At 46.3% G+C, this 18,088-nt stretch overlaps 4 protein-coding genes across 4 annotated transcripts; 2 read left to right on the top strand and 2 right to left on the bottom strand.

Moving 5' to 3' along the window:
* Window positions 1–351: 351 nt before the first annotated feature.
* On the bottom strand, window positions 352–2,436 carry Aspvir_004593 (CDC2/CDK family serine/threonine-protein kinase; the record flags this gene model as incomplete). The annotated part of the gene is made up of 8 exons (XM_043267817.1): window positions 352–1,141; window positions 1,227–1,421; window positions 1,474–1,687; window positions 1,747–1,774; window positions 1,830–1,984; window positions 2,036–2,132; window positions 2,188–2,269; window positions 2,327–2,436. 8 exons carry the CDS (start codon window positions 2,434–2,436, stop codon window positions 352–354), a joined length of 1,671 nt encoding a protein of 556 aa, XP_043123752.1.
* Window positions 2,437–3,498: 1,062 nt separating this feature from the next.
* Aspvir_004592 (putative P-type ATPase) lies at window positions 3,499–8,594 on the bottom strand (the record flags this gene model as incomplete). Its single annotated transcript, XM_043267816.1, has 21 exons — window positions 3,499–3,785; window positions 3,835–3,983; window positions 4,044–4,194; window positions 4,254–4,299; window positions 4,347–4,470; window positions 4,526–4,758; window positions 4,829–4,963; window positions 5,014–5,096; window positions 5,146–5,478; window positions 5,540–5,693; window positions 5,770–6,088; window positions 6,141–6,248; window positions 6,303–6,448; window positions 6,498–6,847; window positions 6,908–7,039; window positions 7,100–7,166; window positions 7,222–7,356; window positions 7,412–7,753; window positions 7,804–8,337; window positions 8,399–8,438; window positions 8,494–8,594. 21 exons carry the CDS (start codon window positions 8,592–8,594, stop codon window positions 3,499–3,501), a joined length of 3,969 nt encoding a protein of 1,322 aa, XP_043123751.1.
* A 1,187-nt stretch (window positions 8,595–9,781) lies between these two features.
* On the top strand, window positions 9,782–11,380 carry nap1 (histone chaperone NAP1; the record flags this gene model as incomplete). Its single annotated transcript, XM_043267815.1, has 5 exons — window positions 9,782–9,828; window positions 9,934–10,013; window positions 10,067–10,786; window positions 10,843–11,186; window positions 11,330–11,380. 5 exons carry the CDS (start codon window positions 9,782–9,784, stop codon window positions 11,378–11,380), a joined length of 1,242 nt encoding a protein of 413 aa, XP_043123750.1.
* A 1,056-nt stretch (window positions 11,381–12,436) lies between these two features.
* Aspvir_004590 (type V myosin) lies at window positions 12,437–17,494 on the top strand (the record flags this gene model as incomplete). Its single annotated transcript, XM_043267814.1, has 7 exons — window positions 12,437–12,571; window positions 12,650–12,782; window positions 12,835–13,024; window positions 13,073–16,934; window positions 16,994–17,067; window positions 17,124–17,338; window positions 17,385–17,494. 7 exons carry the CDS (start codon window positions 12,437–12,439, stop codon window positions 17,492–17,494), a joined length of 4,719 nt encoding a protein of 1,572 aa, XP_043123749.1.
* Between the last annotated feature and the right edge of the window lie 594 nt (window positions 17,495–18,088).

Here is an 18,088-nt window from a genome sequence, read left to right as displayed (position 1 = left end):
TTCTTCCAGATTTGAACGCCTTAAACTTCGTCAGTATTCATCAATACAAACTCAATGCATTACTCACCTTCTGCAGTTGTATTTGTACGTTTTGGCTCCCATCAGATATCATGCGAAGAAGGTATATACCATACCTTCCATGAGGCGACAAATGCACTCCTTGCTGGTACTGGTAAGACACAAACTTGGAACCGAAGGAGAGATCCGCCAAGTGGAACCGCAGCTGCCGGGATTTCAGTAAGTCATAGACAGCAGGAGAAGTATAAACGTTGAATCATCCGGTCACCAAGAGCGTCACAGAGTTCAATTGGCAAAGCGTTTCTGCTTCGGTTTCTCACAAGGACGAGCTTATCATCGTCGATACAATGCTCGATCTTCTGCTCGAGCCGCTCGAAAGTCAGGACTCCGGCTTCGTCTTCTTGAAGCATATCGGTCCCAAGAATGACCCTGTTTATGCCCCTCATTAGATTGTTCGAGTTCCAGATCACGCCGATCAACAATGGAACTCGGGTTATTGCCTTTCCTTTCCCGAGAATGTTCACTAGCGTCACTGTAAGTCGGGACGTACGAATCCAGTTTCCCGTCAGGCCATCCTCCAAAATGATTGCGTTGACCTCTCTCACGTGTCGCCCTATTTGAAGGACCCATGGTCCATGATTGACGAGCAGACGCAGGAGGCTTAGGAGGCAAGCCGCCATCTTTTGAACCCAGCGAGAATCCTGGAAACGCCTCCCCCGCGGTTAAAGACCCATGCGATACAGCATTCCGGCTTTCAAAAGGGCGCTTTGTATGATGGTTTTGATTCCCGTGTGCAGGGAGCCGGCCAACGCGAGCAGCACCGGGAATACGGCTATTTCTGCTGTCTGTTGCTGGTCTGGGCGCGGAATTGGTTGCCCAGCCACTGTTTGGACCCATACCCACAGAGCCCCCTGCAGGTGCCGGGGGAATGGCGCCTCGTTGCCCACGGAAACGTCTCCTATCAAATTCATGTGAGTCCTCAAAACTAGGGAGCTCCCCAGGTCGGGCAGGGAATGGCGGGCTGGAAAAGTAGGGATGGTTTATTGCATCAATAGCATTGATTCTTTTCCGCCAGTCAAGCTTGAGAAGCTCCTCAAGCAGAGATATGGCCATAGGACTCTGACTGTGACCCGAATCAGATGTCTTTTCATTTAACGTTCAGGACATGTGCTGTTGGATTCTGAGTTCATAGAAAGGCAAGGCCTTACTCTTTGAATACCTCACGTAGACTGCCTGGTTTATATCCAAAGCTTTTCACGCCTTCGCAGCCAGGTAGAGAACTCCAACCGGGCATGTTTTCTTCTGTTGGTGTTCCAACAAGATTGAATATCAGCTGGGCTTGGTTGAGATCACTGCTTCCAGCAAGAATCGGTTTCCCCTTGAACATTTCGCCGAAAACGCACCTACAATGGTTAGTGAGAACGAAAGGCGGGAGCAAGAGAACAGAAGATTTACCCAACACCCCACATATCGATAGCTGTTGTATAACGTCGAAGTTGAAGAAGAAGTTCCGGCGGCCGGTACCACCGTGTAACAACTAACGTGGTATAGTCTCTTTTAGCTTCCCCTCCACCCTTTCCGGGCTGAGGTGGAGGTTCATCATATGGCCGAGCTAAGCCGAAATCTGCAATCTGAAGTACGCCGTTGTTGCTTATCAACAAGTTGGCAGCTATAATGGGTCAGCACAGGAATTGCCGTTCTCTGCGTCTTGAATGGATTTTGACTCACCTTTCATATCACGATGTAGGATGCGGTTCTGTAACTCATAAATTAGAATGCTCTCTGGTCATATGTTAAAGGGGAAGGAATACACCGTGTAGGTATTTAAGTCCTTCGAGAAGCTGAAGCATATAGCATTTTATTTGAGGTTCAGTGAAATTCACTGCTGGGTTCTCCAATAGCCCCGAAAGATCATGCTCCATATAAGGAGTCACCATGTACATGCTTGGTTTTTTGCGTCCGTCCCCTGTACTGAGTCAGTTTCTCACCTTTTCTTGGGGAAATCAACGGCAAAAACCTTTGATTCGTTCCACAGCCATCTCCTTTAACTGTAGGATGTTGCGGTGCGATAACATCTTCAGCAGTTTAATTTCACGAAGGGCCGTGATAGGAAACTGGTATAGATTCTATCAGCCTCTGGTAATGTTGTCCATGATCGAATGACCTGACACCATCCTTCTCATTGTGCATGAGGATCTTCTTTAGTGCAACTATAGACCCATCTTTCTTCGAACGTGCCTTGTAAACCTCCCTTTTAGCAATCAGTATTTTGACAAGAGAATTGCAAATCATGCATTACGATACTGACCCAAAGGTACCTTCTCCCAGCTTGCCCAAGAACTCAAAATCACGGATGCTGGTACAACCCCGGAATCTCGGATTGCCATGGCCATCCCTTTCGAGAGATGCAATAGCCATTTTCATTAAGAATCTGGCTCTTCAAGTGAAGAATAACCTGCGCGATAGAAATTACACAAGGCTGAATGTCCGTGCTCCAGATGAAGACCCACTAACACTGTAAGCTATTGGGATATTGTTTGGAGGGAATGGGAAGAGTACCTTGGGAACCTAGGGACAGACGAGCCAGTCATATGATGTAGGGAAGTATCATACTATATAATTCGACTGATTGAAGAGATAAGGAGGTGCAGCTGAGAAAGTTAAGGTACGTATCAGCCCAAGACAGTCGATCTTTAATGATTTCAATGTTTTGATACGTATTAATAAATCTTCTAGAATTTCAAATTTAAGGATTTACCACTAGCCGCACACAATAATATGCATGTACCACACTATTGCTTAGGAAACCAATGTAATATAGTCACAAGCACATGGTAAATAGAGTGATGTCCGCCTTTGCATAAATTAGTGTTTGAGATCACGTGGACATCCCGTGACCCTTGACTTGGACTTGCCTTTGGTGACCGTCTCTGAAACAGTTCTCATGTCTTTGCACTTATATTGCCTTCGCAAGTCTTGAAAGAAGCTTCTGGACGTGTCTGTTCGAGCAAGTATATTCCCGGGCCTAGTCTTTCATATAATATTCTAATTGAGCTTGCTAGCACCAAGATGGCTGCAAACCATCCTATCCACATTCATCCGGCACGGCCGCTTTATCGCTTCACAGCAACTGCCTTAGGTGCCAGCATGTGGTTCTTTGTACGAGCTTTCCCACACTTATTTCTATATTAAGGAGCATGCTGACTTAATGATTTCACCACCTCTCAGCTCATGTACCGTGCGAAGAAGGATGGCCCCGCTTTGTTGGGTTGGAAGCATCCTTGGGACCATTGATGACAGTTAAATATGAGAATCAACACTATGACCGTCTCAATTCGCCATGTACAGCCCAATTTTTCAAGATCACCATTTTTCGAGCGGGAAATGAGCGGCGAGGTTGAAGATCTTCACACAGTGCGGTCAAATCGCTATAGCATTACCGTTAATATCCAATGCTATGTATGTATCCACAACCAAGGCTCATGTTTGCATTTCATCAAGCAGCACTTTATATTGACGGCGCTGCTTACGGTTTCCCGGGCGTAGCCGTGTTTTCAAATGACCAATTGCCCGAGAGAGTAGGGGGAAAAACTTGCGTTCGGTGACCAACGAAAGTAGAAATGTGCTGATAGCGAGTGCAAAAAGCCAAAATGCGAAACCTCTGGATATAAATGTCAGCTGCATCGTTTCGATAATCCACTCCGGTGCACCGAAGAGCATGTAGCTCGACACGATTGAGTCAACGACAATTGTAACGATCAGGGGTTCTATTGATTTAGTCAGTTATAATCCGAACACCAAGGATTCAACACCCACTGTTCGCACTCATTGGCATCCGAAATGGTGGTCCCACGCTCAGAACGATGCTCGTAAATATATATTGGAAGATTGAGATCAAAAACAGAGCCGTATTTTCGGAGTTCTCTATATTGCTATTGTCCAAGTCTATTTTTGGAGGCTGAAACCTATGAATGGTTAAAAATGAGGCTTCCGGTGGATATTCATACCTATGCATGCTAACATACCAGGGTTGCGATTGGATAGTCTTGAACGCCACGAATTGAGTAAGGATGCAAATGGATATCTGACCAAGCAGGGGAGTTAACACTTTTCGTGACACAAGATTTGCAGTTGGTCGCTTGCGGGAAAGCATAGGATATGGGCCAGTCCAGCCCACTTCAAGAACCATTAGCTCTAGAATCGACATAGTATTGAAGATGGGTTAGAATGCTTACTAAATATTGCAATCGGCAAAATGAGCGCCAGGTCAATGAACAGAAACTGGAACTGTTAGCGAGATTACCCCGAGAAGTATTTACTATACCCACCTGAAAATCGCCAAGGTTCGATGCTGATGTGTATAGAAAGCTGACACTCGAGAATTGAATTGCGGAGTACAAACTCATGTACTTGAAGCAACAGAAGCTGGTAACCAAAGCAGCGCGGCCTTCCCTGTTGCTGGCTTAGCAAAAGATCTGCTTCAAATGAGAAGTGGGTAGGCACTGACTTGATCAGTTGTGGAACGCAGGATATATCAAACTGACGACTGGTAAAAGGCGCAGCAACGGATGCTTCGGCATCAGAGAGGGATATACCGACGTCTGCGGCTTTCAATGCACCACAGTCATTAGCACCGTCCCCGCAGAATCCACAACAATAATCCAAGGACTGAAGTCTTTCGACAAGTTCATGCTTCTCATCAGGCGACATTCTGGCGAATACGTTTCCTCGAACAAGCATCTGCGGCAGTGTTAGACGGAAAAGGGGAAAAGGGAGCCAGAGAAGACTATGAATCTCGCTTGATGCTCACTCTTTTCAAAACAACATCGCTGCCGAAATCCACAACCCATCTGAAGACGTCTCCACTGATTGCAAGTGTATACTTATTAATGTTGCACGCGATTGCGGGCACGGAAAGATCCACATTTGTCGGAGTCAACGATGGCTAAATTCCATCAGCCGTACGATCAATTCAAGGGCAGGCAAAGTCAATACCAATAGAGTGCTCGGGTCAAGCTTCAGCGCCGGATCATCAACACATTCCCAGACCAGAGATGCTCCAATATCGTGATGATGACCTACTCTCGTCAACGATTTGCTGCTGCAAACTGACTGCGGTAGACTCACCTTCCGCAAATCTTGGTATGAAACACTGTTCATCCGCTCGAATCAAGCCACACTCTCGGGCCACGCTGACTGCCGTAAGTATATTATCGCCCGTGCACATGACATTTCGGATGCCTGCATTACTGAGCTCTGCTATCGTCCCAGTAGTGTTGGACTTTAGTTTATTTTCAAATATAATGAATCCGATGAATTCGAGGTCGCGTTCAACGAGTTCTCGAGTCAACTTCTGGGCTCTCATCCAACTGAGTTTTGGTTCGTATCTCGCTGCGCACGCAATGACACGGTAACCTTTGTGTGTATAGTAGGTCAACAATTCATCGAAATCGTGTGGCACTGCACAACGTCGTTAGTTGATTCGGCTCGATATAAACATTCCAAATGGTGGCTGACTCACAACTGTCAGGGAGGCAAATGGTCTTCAGACTTTCTGGTGCGCCTTTGACGAAAAAGCTTGCTCCGCCATCTCCAAACTGTCTTACGACGACACTCGCACGGCGTAGTTCCGAGACAAACTCAAAATTCCTAAGAACTCCGAGTTCTATTGGTACCTAAAAAAGTGTGTCGTTGTTTGAATCAGTGATGTGCTGCGCATCCTAGTAGGATTTTCCAAGGAAGCACGCTTACAGTTTGACTGGTCCCTATTTGACCACTCAAATCGGTTATCTGATTAGGCGGCCTCGCAATGGGTGGCATGATTGTTTCGTACTTGGGACCATGGGGTTCTATAGATTCGCTTCCGTTCTCCTGATAGGACCAGCCAGTGAATTGGAACATCTTCACATCGAGAGGATCTCCCATTAGCTCGCCATCCACTACCCTGAGAGAGTGGCATGTTGCCATAGCGTGGACAATATTTTTGTGTTGCTGAGGACCGACAGTAGCTCCGACACCAGATGAAGATGTGGAGGCCAGAGAAGCCAAATCAGCCTTTAGATCGGTGAATCTGTTTTGTTCTAGTGAGCACACATCTATAAGATATATCAAGTGGTGCAGACCTCAAATCCTGAGTCACAGTTCGCACACCGAGCACATCCAGACCGTCCTCTGTGAGAGTCCCAGTCTTATCAAAACAGACTATATCAAGCTTGCCTGCAACGTTGACCCTGCAGGTTTCTCAGTGAGAAAAATTTCATAATGGATGGAGAATGGTTTCAAACCTTTGCGGGCTAATACAAAATATCTTGTGACCCTTGAGTCGTGAAAGAGCTAGATTGGTGCCGATTGTCAGAGTGGCTGGTAATGCTGGCGGCACAACGATAGTGATTAGATCAAGTGCCCTAACAATGATTAAATGCCAGGAAAGCTGCGCAATGTAAGCTTAACACTTGTATCATTTCCTGTGTCAAACTTACACCTAAGCGGACAAAATTGACAAATGATGCTATAAAACCAAAAGCAGCAATTACACCCATCACTGTGATGTAACGAAATGAATCTTTGTAGAACTTGAACCCTGAGGGTTTGGGAAAAAGCATTGAACGGACTAAGGCACCTTTGGTTGTCGAAAAACCAGTTCTCACAACCACTGCTAACGCAATGGCTTCACCGTCATCGACGCTATGTGGCCGCCGTGCACGAATGACCTTCGTTCCACTAAAAAGAAAGTGCTTGGCAACATTCGGGTGGACAGATGGAGTACTTAGGTTAAGGTACTTCAACGCGTCGTCTGTCAACGGGATCTTTGATACAGGAACAGACTCTCCTTATCTAAAGTCAGTCTCGAGTCACACAACAGAATTACGGAGGTGATTGTTTCACAGACCTGTCAGCATACTCTCATTCACGATACAATCTCCAGATAACAAGATGCAGTCGCAGGGAACGTGATTCAAAGACGGATCCGAGAATTCAAAGACATCACCCGGCACCAATTCTCGAGAAGGAACAGTTCTCCCTGGTAGTCCAAATATTAACTTTGGCTTCCAACCCCTGACGCAGAAAGATTATTACTTACAGAAGCCATTCCTAAGCACGCGGGTATCGCACTCAAAAAGTGAGATTTCCCTCAACCTTTTCATCGTCTGCATCGAGCTTAGTTATTTGGGCAATCCGAATTCGAAAACGACCACCACATACCGTTCGTGTTTCAAGAATGGTTGCGCAGATGCTGAATACCGAAATGAGGAAAATGCAAACGGCATAGTAATAGTATTCATCCAGCGACCATAGGACAAGACTCGCAATTTGGAATATGTAGAACGGGTGAAACGCCTTCTTTTGTGAGACTCTGGACTTGACGATACGTAATCAAAAGCATGGCTCTTACTTCATCGATCAGAAGTTGAAAGACGGACTTCTGCTGTATGTCAATGACGTTCGCCCCGAAAATTTGCGCACGGCTATCGTGATCATCTGCATCCAACCCGATTCGCATTCGTTTGATATTCGTCCACAATGGATCTTTCCAGCCACTGATCAAGCTAAATTTGTCCTCGACAGGGTGGTAAAAGAAGCGGAGACAACGATAATCAATATATCTCAGGTATGAGACAGTTGAATCGTTATCTTCGTCCTGGGCACAACTTTCAGAATCTGCAAAGACAGTGGAGAGCACACGTCCGTAAGGTATGCTCAACACTTCGCATATACTGAATTGATTCCATTGATCCTGCACATATTCAGCGAAGACCTTATACCGTGATAAACGGGAAAACCTACCTCCACTGCGACCCAGTGACATAATCGGAGGGGCGTCGGCTTTCCGATTAGTCGGACTCTCCATCTTGGTAACCAACGTAGAAGAATATATGCAAACCCCAAAGTAAAAATGCATAGCAAAGAATATAGCGCCAAGCCCATGGAGCTCGTTGAAAATCCAGCGATGACAATGGTCAAGTCCTCCGATACGATATAAACTTTCTGGGTGAGCCTGCTGTCAATTGTGCGCTCTCCAGTATAGAAAGTTGACGATGGGCGCCGCGGAAGGAGAGGGTCATCTGCTGAGGGTCTGGAGTAAGATAGGCGTTTTGACCTGCGAGAAGATATAATGGACTCATCTGCCTCGCTAGCCTCGCCCATCGACAATTCATCAGATTCACTTTCAGCGTCGATTACTTCTTCGCGAGGCCACTCAATGAACCCATCTTCTTCTTGAAAATAAGTAAAGCTGACGGTCGAGTCCTTCCGGCCGCGGCGATGGGCAAACGAGACAACACTTGAAGGGATACTCTCTGATATCGGCCCGTCAAAGACCTGTCAAGCCATGATTAATCCATACTTCAAAAAGATGCACAGTTACGCATAATTAATGTACCTCGGTCCGAGCCATCTCGACATCCGACACAATACTATAGCTGATGATGTGTTAGCGGCACGCAGCAGAGACACGTCGGAGTATCGTCAACATACCTGCTCCTCATGGAATCACGTCGATGACTAGCTCCAGGAGCACCCTCAACTGGTGAGGTATCGGGCACTGACTGAGCGGAGTCATCTGCACTGGGGCGCATTGTGCTGGCGAGTGCTTCCCTCAATCAATTATGCTCTCTAGCCAACTCATAAGTTAGACATCAATTTTGAACGACGTCATCGGATGGGGAGGCTGAGTATCCTAAAGAAGATAGATAAAGCGAATGCTCAGTCCACCAAGAGCCACTAGTTTTGTTATATGCCACTCAGTTAGTACTCTTTTCTGTGAGCTAAATAATGTGGGAATCTGCTTTCCGAAGATAATGCCTATTCTCTATCAGCACGTGACTGGTTTCACTTATTCCGTATCTGATAACTAATTTGGTTTCATTAATTTGATTACCTACTATCTAGCTCCCTATGGAGCTATAGTGATGATCCATCCTACCTTATGAATAGTATCGCTTACACTGTAAGGAATGTGGTCTGTAGAGAGGTATATAGAAGATTAACAGTCTATGTATAATTAGTTCGTATACACATCTAAGCTATAGGTTATCGCCTGTCCTATGAATATTGAAGGATGTGAATATTTCATGAACCACTAGGCTCTACCTATCTACCTTTCAAGTGTTTTGCGATATATGATAATAAATAATGTCGGTTTGATTGTTGTTACATCAATCTCTCCTATACTAAGGTACCTTAGTGTGCTGTCTCTGTTTTCAGCGTAGACATTAAGCATACTAATGTAGCGATAGCAGTCACCACCTAGCTCATGAGGCATGTAATAAACCGAGCCTGACAGCAAAGAGTATTACTTATTGCGAGGCGTATTAGGGAGGTAAAACTATGGCATACATTAACCAAGAGGGTAGGGAGTAACAATCATGAATGTATGGACTGCGTATCGACCGTTTCCATTTAGTACTAGGTACAGAAGTTAAAACAGTGTCAAAACTTATCTTTCCATTCTTAAGTATCAAATGAGTCTATCGAATCAGGCAGACAGGTGCTCAGTCAAGGAATAAACAACACCGTCAGCAATCGTGATAGACTTGTTTGTAAGGTATATTTATGATTGTTGGGAGCCGACTACCTGGAGGTTCTCAACACTACCGGTCCCGCCAAGCCCCTCGGCCCAAGGGCGCTAACGATCCCACCAAGCCAGTTTATTCCAGACCTCCCAAAAGCGAAGCGTATCAAATTCTTCCTCAACCCTTGCCAAACCTCTTCCGCAACAACCCCTCAATCAACGCTGATTTCCCTAATCTGACAACCTTTCGCAATGTCTGAGCCTATTAGGAACAAGAAGGCGGACTTTCCGGTCGCACCGTAAGTCATGCCGTCCTCGTTGATCTCTGATTCCCATACATCATGCCTCGTCGACAACCTTTTTGGCCTCCTGTCTCGTCCTGCTAACTTTTGATCGAATGACAGGACGCCGCAAAACACGCCGGCTAACAATGCACCTATCTCTTCTCATGCTCAGCAACCCGGTGTTGCAAGCATCAAAGAAGGTAAATTTTTCATTCCATGTAAAGCGGCAGCATGGTTTTCTAACATATGTCAGAATCACTCGATCACGCTACGGCTGCTTCTCTCTTTGCAAGGAATCCCGGGCTTGTGTCCATGATTCAAGGTAAACTTGGATCGCTTGTCGGTCGCTCATCAGGCTACATCGAATCTCTCCCTGCCCCGGTCCGTCGGCGTGTTGCTGGCTTGAAGGGTATTCAGAAGGAGCATGCCAAGCTCGAGGCTCAGTTTCAGGAGGAAGTCCTCGAGCTTGAAAAGAAGTACTTTGCCAAATTTACACCCCTCTATCAGAGACGTGCGACGATTGTCAATGGGGCTGCAGAACCGACCGATGACGAAGTCGATGCCGGCAAGGAGGAGGATGAAGAACAAGAGGTAGATGTCAAGGCCGAAGATGAGCGCAAGCAGGATGACGAGAAAGAMGTCACAACATCTGGAATCCCTGAATTCTGGCTTTCCGCCATGAAGAACCAGATCTCTCTTGCAGAAATGATCACTGATCGGGATGAGGAGGCTCTCAAACATCTAACCGATGTTCGCATGGAATATCTTGATCGCCCCGGTTTCCGACTCATATTCGCATTCGCGGAAAACGAGTTTTTCACCAACAAGACTATCTCAAAAACTTACTACTACAAGGAAGAGAGTGGCTATGGTGGTGATTTCATCTATGATCATGCGGAGGGTTGCAAGATCGATTGGAAGGCTGACAAGGATCTTACTGTTCGCGTGGAGAGTAAAAAGCAACGCAACAAGAGTACGTTGACATGGTTTTGCTCAGGTTTGTTCAGTTGCAAAACTAACGTGCTTTAGACACCAAACAGACCCGAGTCGTTAAGGTCACCGTGCCTACCGAATCCTTCTTCAATTTCTTCTCTCCCCCACAACCACCAACTGAAGATGATGACACCATCGCCACCGATATTGAAGAACGCCTCGAACTTGACTATCAGCTTGGCGAGGACATAAAAGAGAAGCTTATCCCACGCGCAATCGATTGGTTTACCGGCGAGGCTCTTCAGTTCGAGGAGTTGGGAGACGACATGGATGCGGACGAGTTTGACGATGAAGACGAAGAAGACGACGACGAGGAGGACGAGGACGACGATGATGACCGACGATCCGATCGCGATGTTGACGATGAATCCGAGGAAGAGGTAAGGTTTTTCTCTCTCTTTATGACTCCAAATCCACCTCTGCCTTTACACCGTTCTTCACAACGATGACAGCGTCGCCTCAATCTTAACTTGACCTTTCATCGAATATATCCTGTCCGGAGTGGTCACTGACATGCGGATAGGATGGTACCTCTAAGCCAAAGAAGGAAGCAGCAGAGTGTAAACAAAGCTGAGCATGACCGAAGTCATTTAGGGGGTTAAATATGTGGGCCATGTTGCAACCTATCCTCTTGGTTCTAGCATTCACTTCTCACTTCGCACCGCTGTGACTGGGATTCTCGCTTCCAAGTTGCACCTACATCTAGTCTTTCTACCTAACCGTATTCATCGTCAAGGTCCAGGTGTCTGATACGTGTGTTATTCATACGGCAAGGGCTTTATACTCCCCGTATCTAATGTTTCCCTTTTTACTTCTGTTCCTACATCCAACTTTTCGATGCTGTTCCCCTCCCTTTCTTCCTCTGTTTATCCTCTAAAATATTTGCGGCGTGAGGAGTACGATATTGTCAACCATGTTTAATGATTATCAAGCAATTGTCAGTTGCGAGGGCAGACGTTCATAGCAAATGGTAGATTCAAAATTCAGGAAGGAAGCAGCATGGAGATCTTTGCGATTAGTACCTACGGTTTAATACTGACTTGTACTGAGACTTTCAACACCACTCTTGTTTGACCGACTTCTGTTCCTTTAGACGTCAAATCCTTCGTTATAATAAGGGTTGGATTTGACTACAGATTTTGTGAAGAGTAAGTTTTGAAAGATGGATTTATTTGTACCTAGTAGTTATCTAACATTATCACTACGTACCTTTGCGAGAATGATTTATTAGTACATGTTCCTGGCGTTTGTAATAATGTGGAATGGATATATATGGTCCTGACTCCTGACAAGTGGCGCAGCTTTCCTAGCTCCTCAGGGCTCAGGGGTTGTGGCTCAACAAATTAACAATAACAGCCAGCCGTTCCACCACATCACCTCAGTGGGCTTTCTTTTTGGATGAATACGTTTTCCTTCCTTTTTCTTTCTTTCTTTTTTCCTTGTGAGCAAAGCCACAAGGCAGTGTAGCTATTTGCAAGCTATAATTCTTCATTTGGAGATCTCATTCCCAGACTCCTCGTTTCTCACTAGATGCCTCTACCAGAACCTTGTATAATCTCCGCCTCATAGCCCACCTATCTACTATACCTTCCATTCCCAGGGCACCAATTTAAGAGGTGATACGACTTCAATGGCACACAACTACGAGGTTGGAACGCGGGCCTGGCAGCCCGACCCGACAGAGGGATGGATTGCATCCGAGGTCAAGGAGAAAGTGGTCGATGGAGACAAAGTGCAACTGGTCTTTCTGTTGGAAAATGGAGAGGTATTTCGCGGACCTGTGTACCTTAATTTGCGTCGCATTTTGATATCAACGTGGCTAACAATTTCGTCGCGTGAGAAGACGAAAACGCTCGAGACTACACAAGCCGAGTTGCAAATGGACAATAACCCGAAATTACCGCCTTTAATGAATCCTGCGATGCTGGAAGCGAGCGAAGATCTCACCAATCTTTCCCATTTGAACGAACCTGCTGGTGCGCTTTTTCGTCTGTAGCCTACTCAACTTTGTCGCTGATTGCTCCGAAGTTCTGCAGGCTATAAAACTCCGTTACGCGCAGAAAGAGATATATACATACAGCGGCATAGTTCTTATTGCAACGAACCCCTTCGCTCGGGTTGACTCGCTCTATGTACCACAAATGGTACAGGTGTACGCTGGAAAGCACCGTGCTTCACAAGCACCCCATTTGTTTGCCATCGCGGAGGAGGCGTTTGCGTAAGCCACCACTATGGTCATTGTTCAACTTCTACTTACATGCGTTAGTGACATGCTACGAGATGGAAAAAACCAAACGATTGTGGTATCTGGCGAATCCGGTGCTGGAAAGACGGTGAGCGCCAAATACATCATGCGGTATTTTGCGACTCGTGAATCTTCAGACCAACCCGGAAAGTATACAACAAGTCGAGCGGATGCAATCAGTGAAACCGAAGAACAGATTCTGGCTACAAATCCGGTCATGGAAGCTTTCGGTAACGCTAAAACCACAAGAAATGACAATTCATCACGGTTCGGGAAGTATATCGAGATCATGTTTGACGATAGGAACAACATCATTGGGGCTAAGATTAGGACATATCTGTTAGAGCGTTCTCGGCTGGTGTTCCAACCCCTCAAGGAACGCAACTATCACATCTTCTATCAACTTGTGGCTGGAGCAACCGATCAGGAAAAAGAAGATCTGGGTCTCACCTCGGTTGAAGATTTCGATTATCTCAATCAAGGTGGGACTCCTACCATAGAAGGTGTTGACGATCAGTCCGAATTCAATGCGACGAGGAAGTCCCTTAGCACGATTGGGGTGCCGGAGAGAACGCAAGCAGAGATATTCCGCATTCTGGCTGCTCTGTTACATCTTGGCAATGTTAAGATCACTGCCACGCGGACTGATTCTACTTTGTCCCCATCGGAGCCTTCCCTTGTTCGGGCATGCGACATGCTTGGTATCGATGTCAATGAGTTTGCCAAGTGGATAGTGAAGAAGCAGCTAATCACCAGGGGAGAGAAGATCACCTCCAATCTCACACAACAACAAGCAACAGTCGTGAAAGACTCAGTCGCGAAATTCATCTATTCCAGTTTGTTCGATTGGCTGGTTGATAAGATAAATCGCCGCTTAGCCAGTGACGAGGTCTTAAGCAGCTACCAATCATTCATCGGCGTCTTGGATATCTATGGTTTTGAACACTTCGCAAAGAACTCATTTGAACAATTTTGCATCAATTACGCCAATGAGAAATTGCAGCAAGAATTCAACCAGCACGTTTTCAAGCTTGAGCAAGAGGAATATGTGCGCGAAAAGATTGATTGGACATTCATTGAATTCTCCGACAATCAGCCGTGCATTGATCTTATTGAGGCCAAGCTTGGCATATTGTCTCTCTTGGACGAAGAATCGCGGTTGCCGATGGGCTCAGATGAGCAATTTGTGACCAAGCTGCATCACAACTTCGCGGCCGATAAGCAGAAGTTCTACAAAAAGCCCCGATTCGGCAAATCAGCGTTCACCATTTGTCACTATGCGGTTGACGTGACTTATGAGTCTGATGGCTTCATAGAGAAGAACAGGGATACTGTGCCAGACGAGCATATGGACGTCCTTCGCAATTCTTCAAATGAATTTGTGAAAGAAATATTAGACACTGCTGCTGCTGTTCGGGAGAAAGATTCGGCATCGGTTTCATCCAAACCAGTTGCAGCTCCAGGACGCAGAATCGGGGTTGCTGTCAACAGAAAGCCTACGCTTGGGGGAATTTTCAAGTCATCACTCATTGAGCTCATGAATACCATCAATTCTACCGACGTGCACTACATACGGTGCATAAAGCCTAACGAGGCAAAAGAGCCCTGGAAATTCGAAGGGCCAATGGTCTTAAGTCAACTCAGAGCCTGTGGTGTGCTTGAGACCGTCCGCATCAGTACTGCTGGGTATCCCACCCGTTGGACGTATGAGGAATTTGCCATCCGTTATTACATGCTTTGTCATTCGTCTCAATGGACCTCAGAAATCAAGGAAATGTGCCATGCAATTCTACAGAAAGCGCTTGGGGACGCGAGCCATCAGAAACAAGATAAGTACCAACTGGGCTTGACCAAGATATTTTTCCGAGCAGGTATGCTTGCGTTCCTGGAGAATCTCCGTACATCCAGATTGAATGAATGCGCAATCATGATACAAAAAAATCTGCGGTGCAAATATTATAGGCGTCGATACCTCGAAGCCCGCTCCTCTATCCTTACGACGCAAGCTCTGATCAGAGGCTTCTTGGCAAGACAGCGCGCGGCAGAAGTGCGTCAAATCAAAGCTGCCACCACTATCCAGAGAATTTGGCGGGGTCAAAAGGAAAGGAAATTCTACAATGAAGTTCGCGGCAATTTCATTCTGTTCCAATCAGTGGCTAAGGGCTTCCTCTGCCGACGCAATATCATGGACACCATACATGGCAACGCGGCAAAGATCATACAGCGCGCATTTCGATCCTGGCGACAAATACGTGCATGGCATCAGTATCGTCGTAAGGTAATCATTGTCCAAAACTTGTGGAGAGGAAAGCAGGCCAGGACACAATATAAAAAACTTCGAGAGGAAGCGAGAGACCTGAAGCAAATCTCATACAAGCTCGAAAATAAGGTGGTGGAGCTGACTCAATATCTCGAGTCACTGAAGCGCGAAAACAAATCGTTGAACTCGCAGTTGGAAAATTATGAGACACAGTTGAAATCATGGAGAAGTCGTCACAATGCTTTAGAAAATCGCACCAGGGAGCTTCAGGCCGAGGCTAACCAAGCTGGGATTACTGCTGCCCGATTGGCCGCCATGGAGGATGAAATGAGCAAATTGCAGCAGAATTACGCTGAGGCACAAACGATCGTCAAGCGCCTGCAAGAAGAGGAAAAAGTCTCGCGGGAGTCGATTCGGTCTGCTAATCTGGAGTTGGATCAGCTCAGACAACTGAACAGTGAAGCTGAGAATGACCGGGCTTCTCTTCGCCAACAAGTTGCGGAGCTTGAAGAGCAGCTAGAGCTCGCTAAACGTAACATTCCTTTGAATGGGCTTAACGGAGATGCGCAGAACAGCGGTTCCATGCAGCCACCTGCCGGTGGCTTGATAAACTTAGTTTCCTCAAAGAAGTCTAAGCCTAAGCGACGGAGTGCCGGGGCCGAGAAAATTGACACTGATCGCTTCAGCGGTGCGTACAATCCCCGGCCTGTATCTATGGCAATCCCGAGTTCGACTTTCGGTCGCCAGAACTTTTCAGGGCATACTTTTTCACCAGGACTTGACACTGTTGAGGTAGAGCTCGAGAATTTACTGTCCGAGGAAGATGAGCTCAATGAGGAAGTCACAATGGGATTGATTCGCAACTTGAAAATCCCACTGCCGAGCTCGACACCCCCACCAACCGAGAAGGAAGTCCTATTTCCTGCTTATCTGATCAATCTTGTCACGTCAGAGATGTGGAACAATGGTTTTGTGAAGGAGTCCGAGCGTTTCTTAGCCAACGTGATGCAGTCAATTCAGCAAGAGGTCATGCAGCATGATGGAGATGACGCCATCAATCCGGGCGCTTTCTGGCTCTCTAACGTGCACGAAATGCTTTCATTTGTCTTCCTAGCAGAGGACTGGTACGAGGCTCAGAAGACGGATAATTACGAATACGACCGCCTCCTGGAGATCGTGAAGCATGATTTAGAAAGCTTGGAATTCAATATCTATCACACGTGGATGAAGGTGTTGAAGAAGAAACTGTATAAGATGATTGTCCCTGCGATCATCGAATCTCAGTCCCTTCCTGGGTTCGTCACGAGTGAGACCAATCGGTTCCTCGGGAAACTCCTTCCCTCAAACAACAACCCAGCGTACAGCATGGATAATCTCCTCAGCCTTCTGAACAATGTCTACAAGGCAATGAGAGCTTTCTACTTGGAAGATTCTATCATTACTCAAACCGTAACAGAGCTTCTTCGCCTTGTCGGTGTCACCGCATTCAACGATCTCCTGATGCGAAGGAATTTTTTGTCTTGGAAGCGTGGCCTTCAAATCAATTACAACATAACTCGGATTGAAGAGTGGTGCAAAAGTCATGATATGCCTGAAGGGACATTGCAGCTGGAGCATTTAATGGTAAGCTGGTTTTCAAGGGACAGTGATGATTTTCACTAATATATCTTTTCGTTTCTCAGCAAGCAACGAAGCTGCTTCAGCTCAAGAAAGCTACTCTCAACGACATTGAGATAATTCAAGATATCTGTTGGATGTAAGGCGGACGTTCGCAGCACTTCCAAAATGAAGGCTAATTGGTCGATTCTCTAGGCTGTCTCCGAACCAGATCCAGAAGCTTCTGAATCAATATCTTGTCGCTGACTACGAACAGCCCATCAATGGCGAGATCATGAAAGCCGTAGCCTCGCGTGTCACAGAAAAGAGCGATGTACTCCTCCTTACCCCCGTTGACATGGAAGACAGTGGCCCGTATGAAATCGCCGAGCCCCGTGTCATCACAGCCTTAGAGACATACACACCATCATGTGAGTGCTTCAACAAAATGGCGCCCAGAATACTAATAATATCCAGGGCTCCAAACACCGCGTTTGAAACGTCTCGCAGAAATAGTCTCGGCGCAGGCAATGGCCCAGCAAGAGAGGCTTGAAATATCTGACACTGCCGAGATGCCAAGCGATTAATGTTGCCTACCAGTGCCATTGTCAATATTCATCGTGGCCATGCGTCACAAGCTCAACTCACAAACTTACAGCGCAGTGCTACCATAGATTTTGCAACCGCAACTATTAGAATAACTCGGGAATGGTCTTGGCTTCGCTTCACACTTTGACTTAAACCTTATTTTCTGATTCTTGTATACGAACTAGCATGTTTTGACGCATAAAGTTCGGACACTTGGGACAGCTCCTGGAAACAACAACGACCAAAGAGGCTGGCATTACGGAAAAAAGATAAGAATGGACCAATGCGCCCCTGCGACAAGACACTTGCCTGGACATACTTACCTGGACATACTTGCCTGGACGATGAATTCCTTTCCTGTGAGAGTGTGATTTTGCTTCTACTTCGGTTTCTGTTGCTACGTGCCGCTATTCGATCGGGGTTGTTCTTGGGACTATAAGCTCTTATCAGCAAGACATCAAAAGCCATTTATATTGTTGCGTCTTTGAGACTACAGTTTGTATTGTTATACTTATTCGCTCCTGTCGAGTCTGTTACGGCCCTTCATGTTTGATAATGCCTGAGTCAGTGACATCGTTCCTTCTTCATGGAGG

Source organism: Aspergillus viridinutans, assembly GCF_018404265.1.
Source record: "Aspergillus viridinutans IFM 47045 DNA, scaffold_2, whole genome shotgun sequence".
In the NCBI taxonomy this organism is placed as follows: Eukaryota; Fungi; Ascomycota; class Eurotiomycetes; order Eurotiales; family Aspergillaceae; genus Aspergillus; species Aspergillus viridinutans.
Note: the sequence above shows the minus strand (reverse complement) of the source record. Positions and strands in the feature narration are given on the sequence as shown.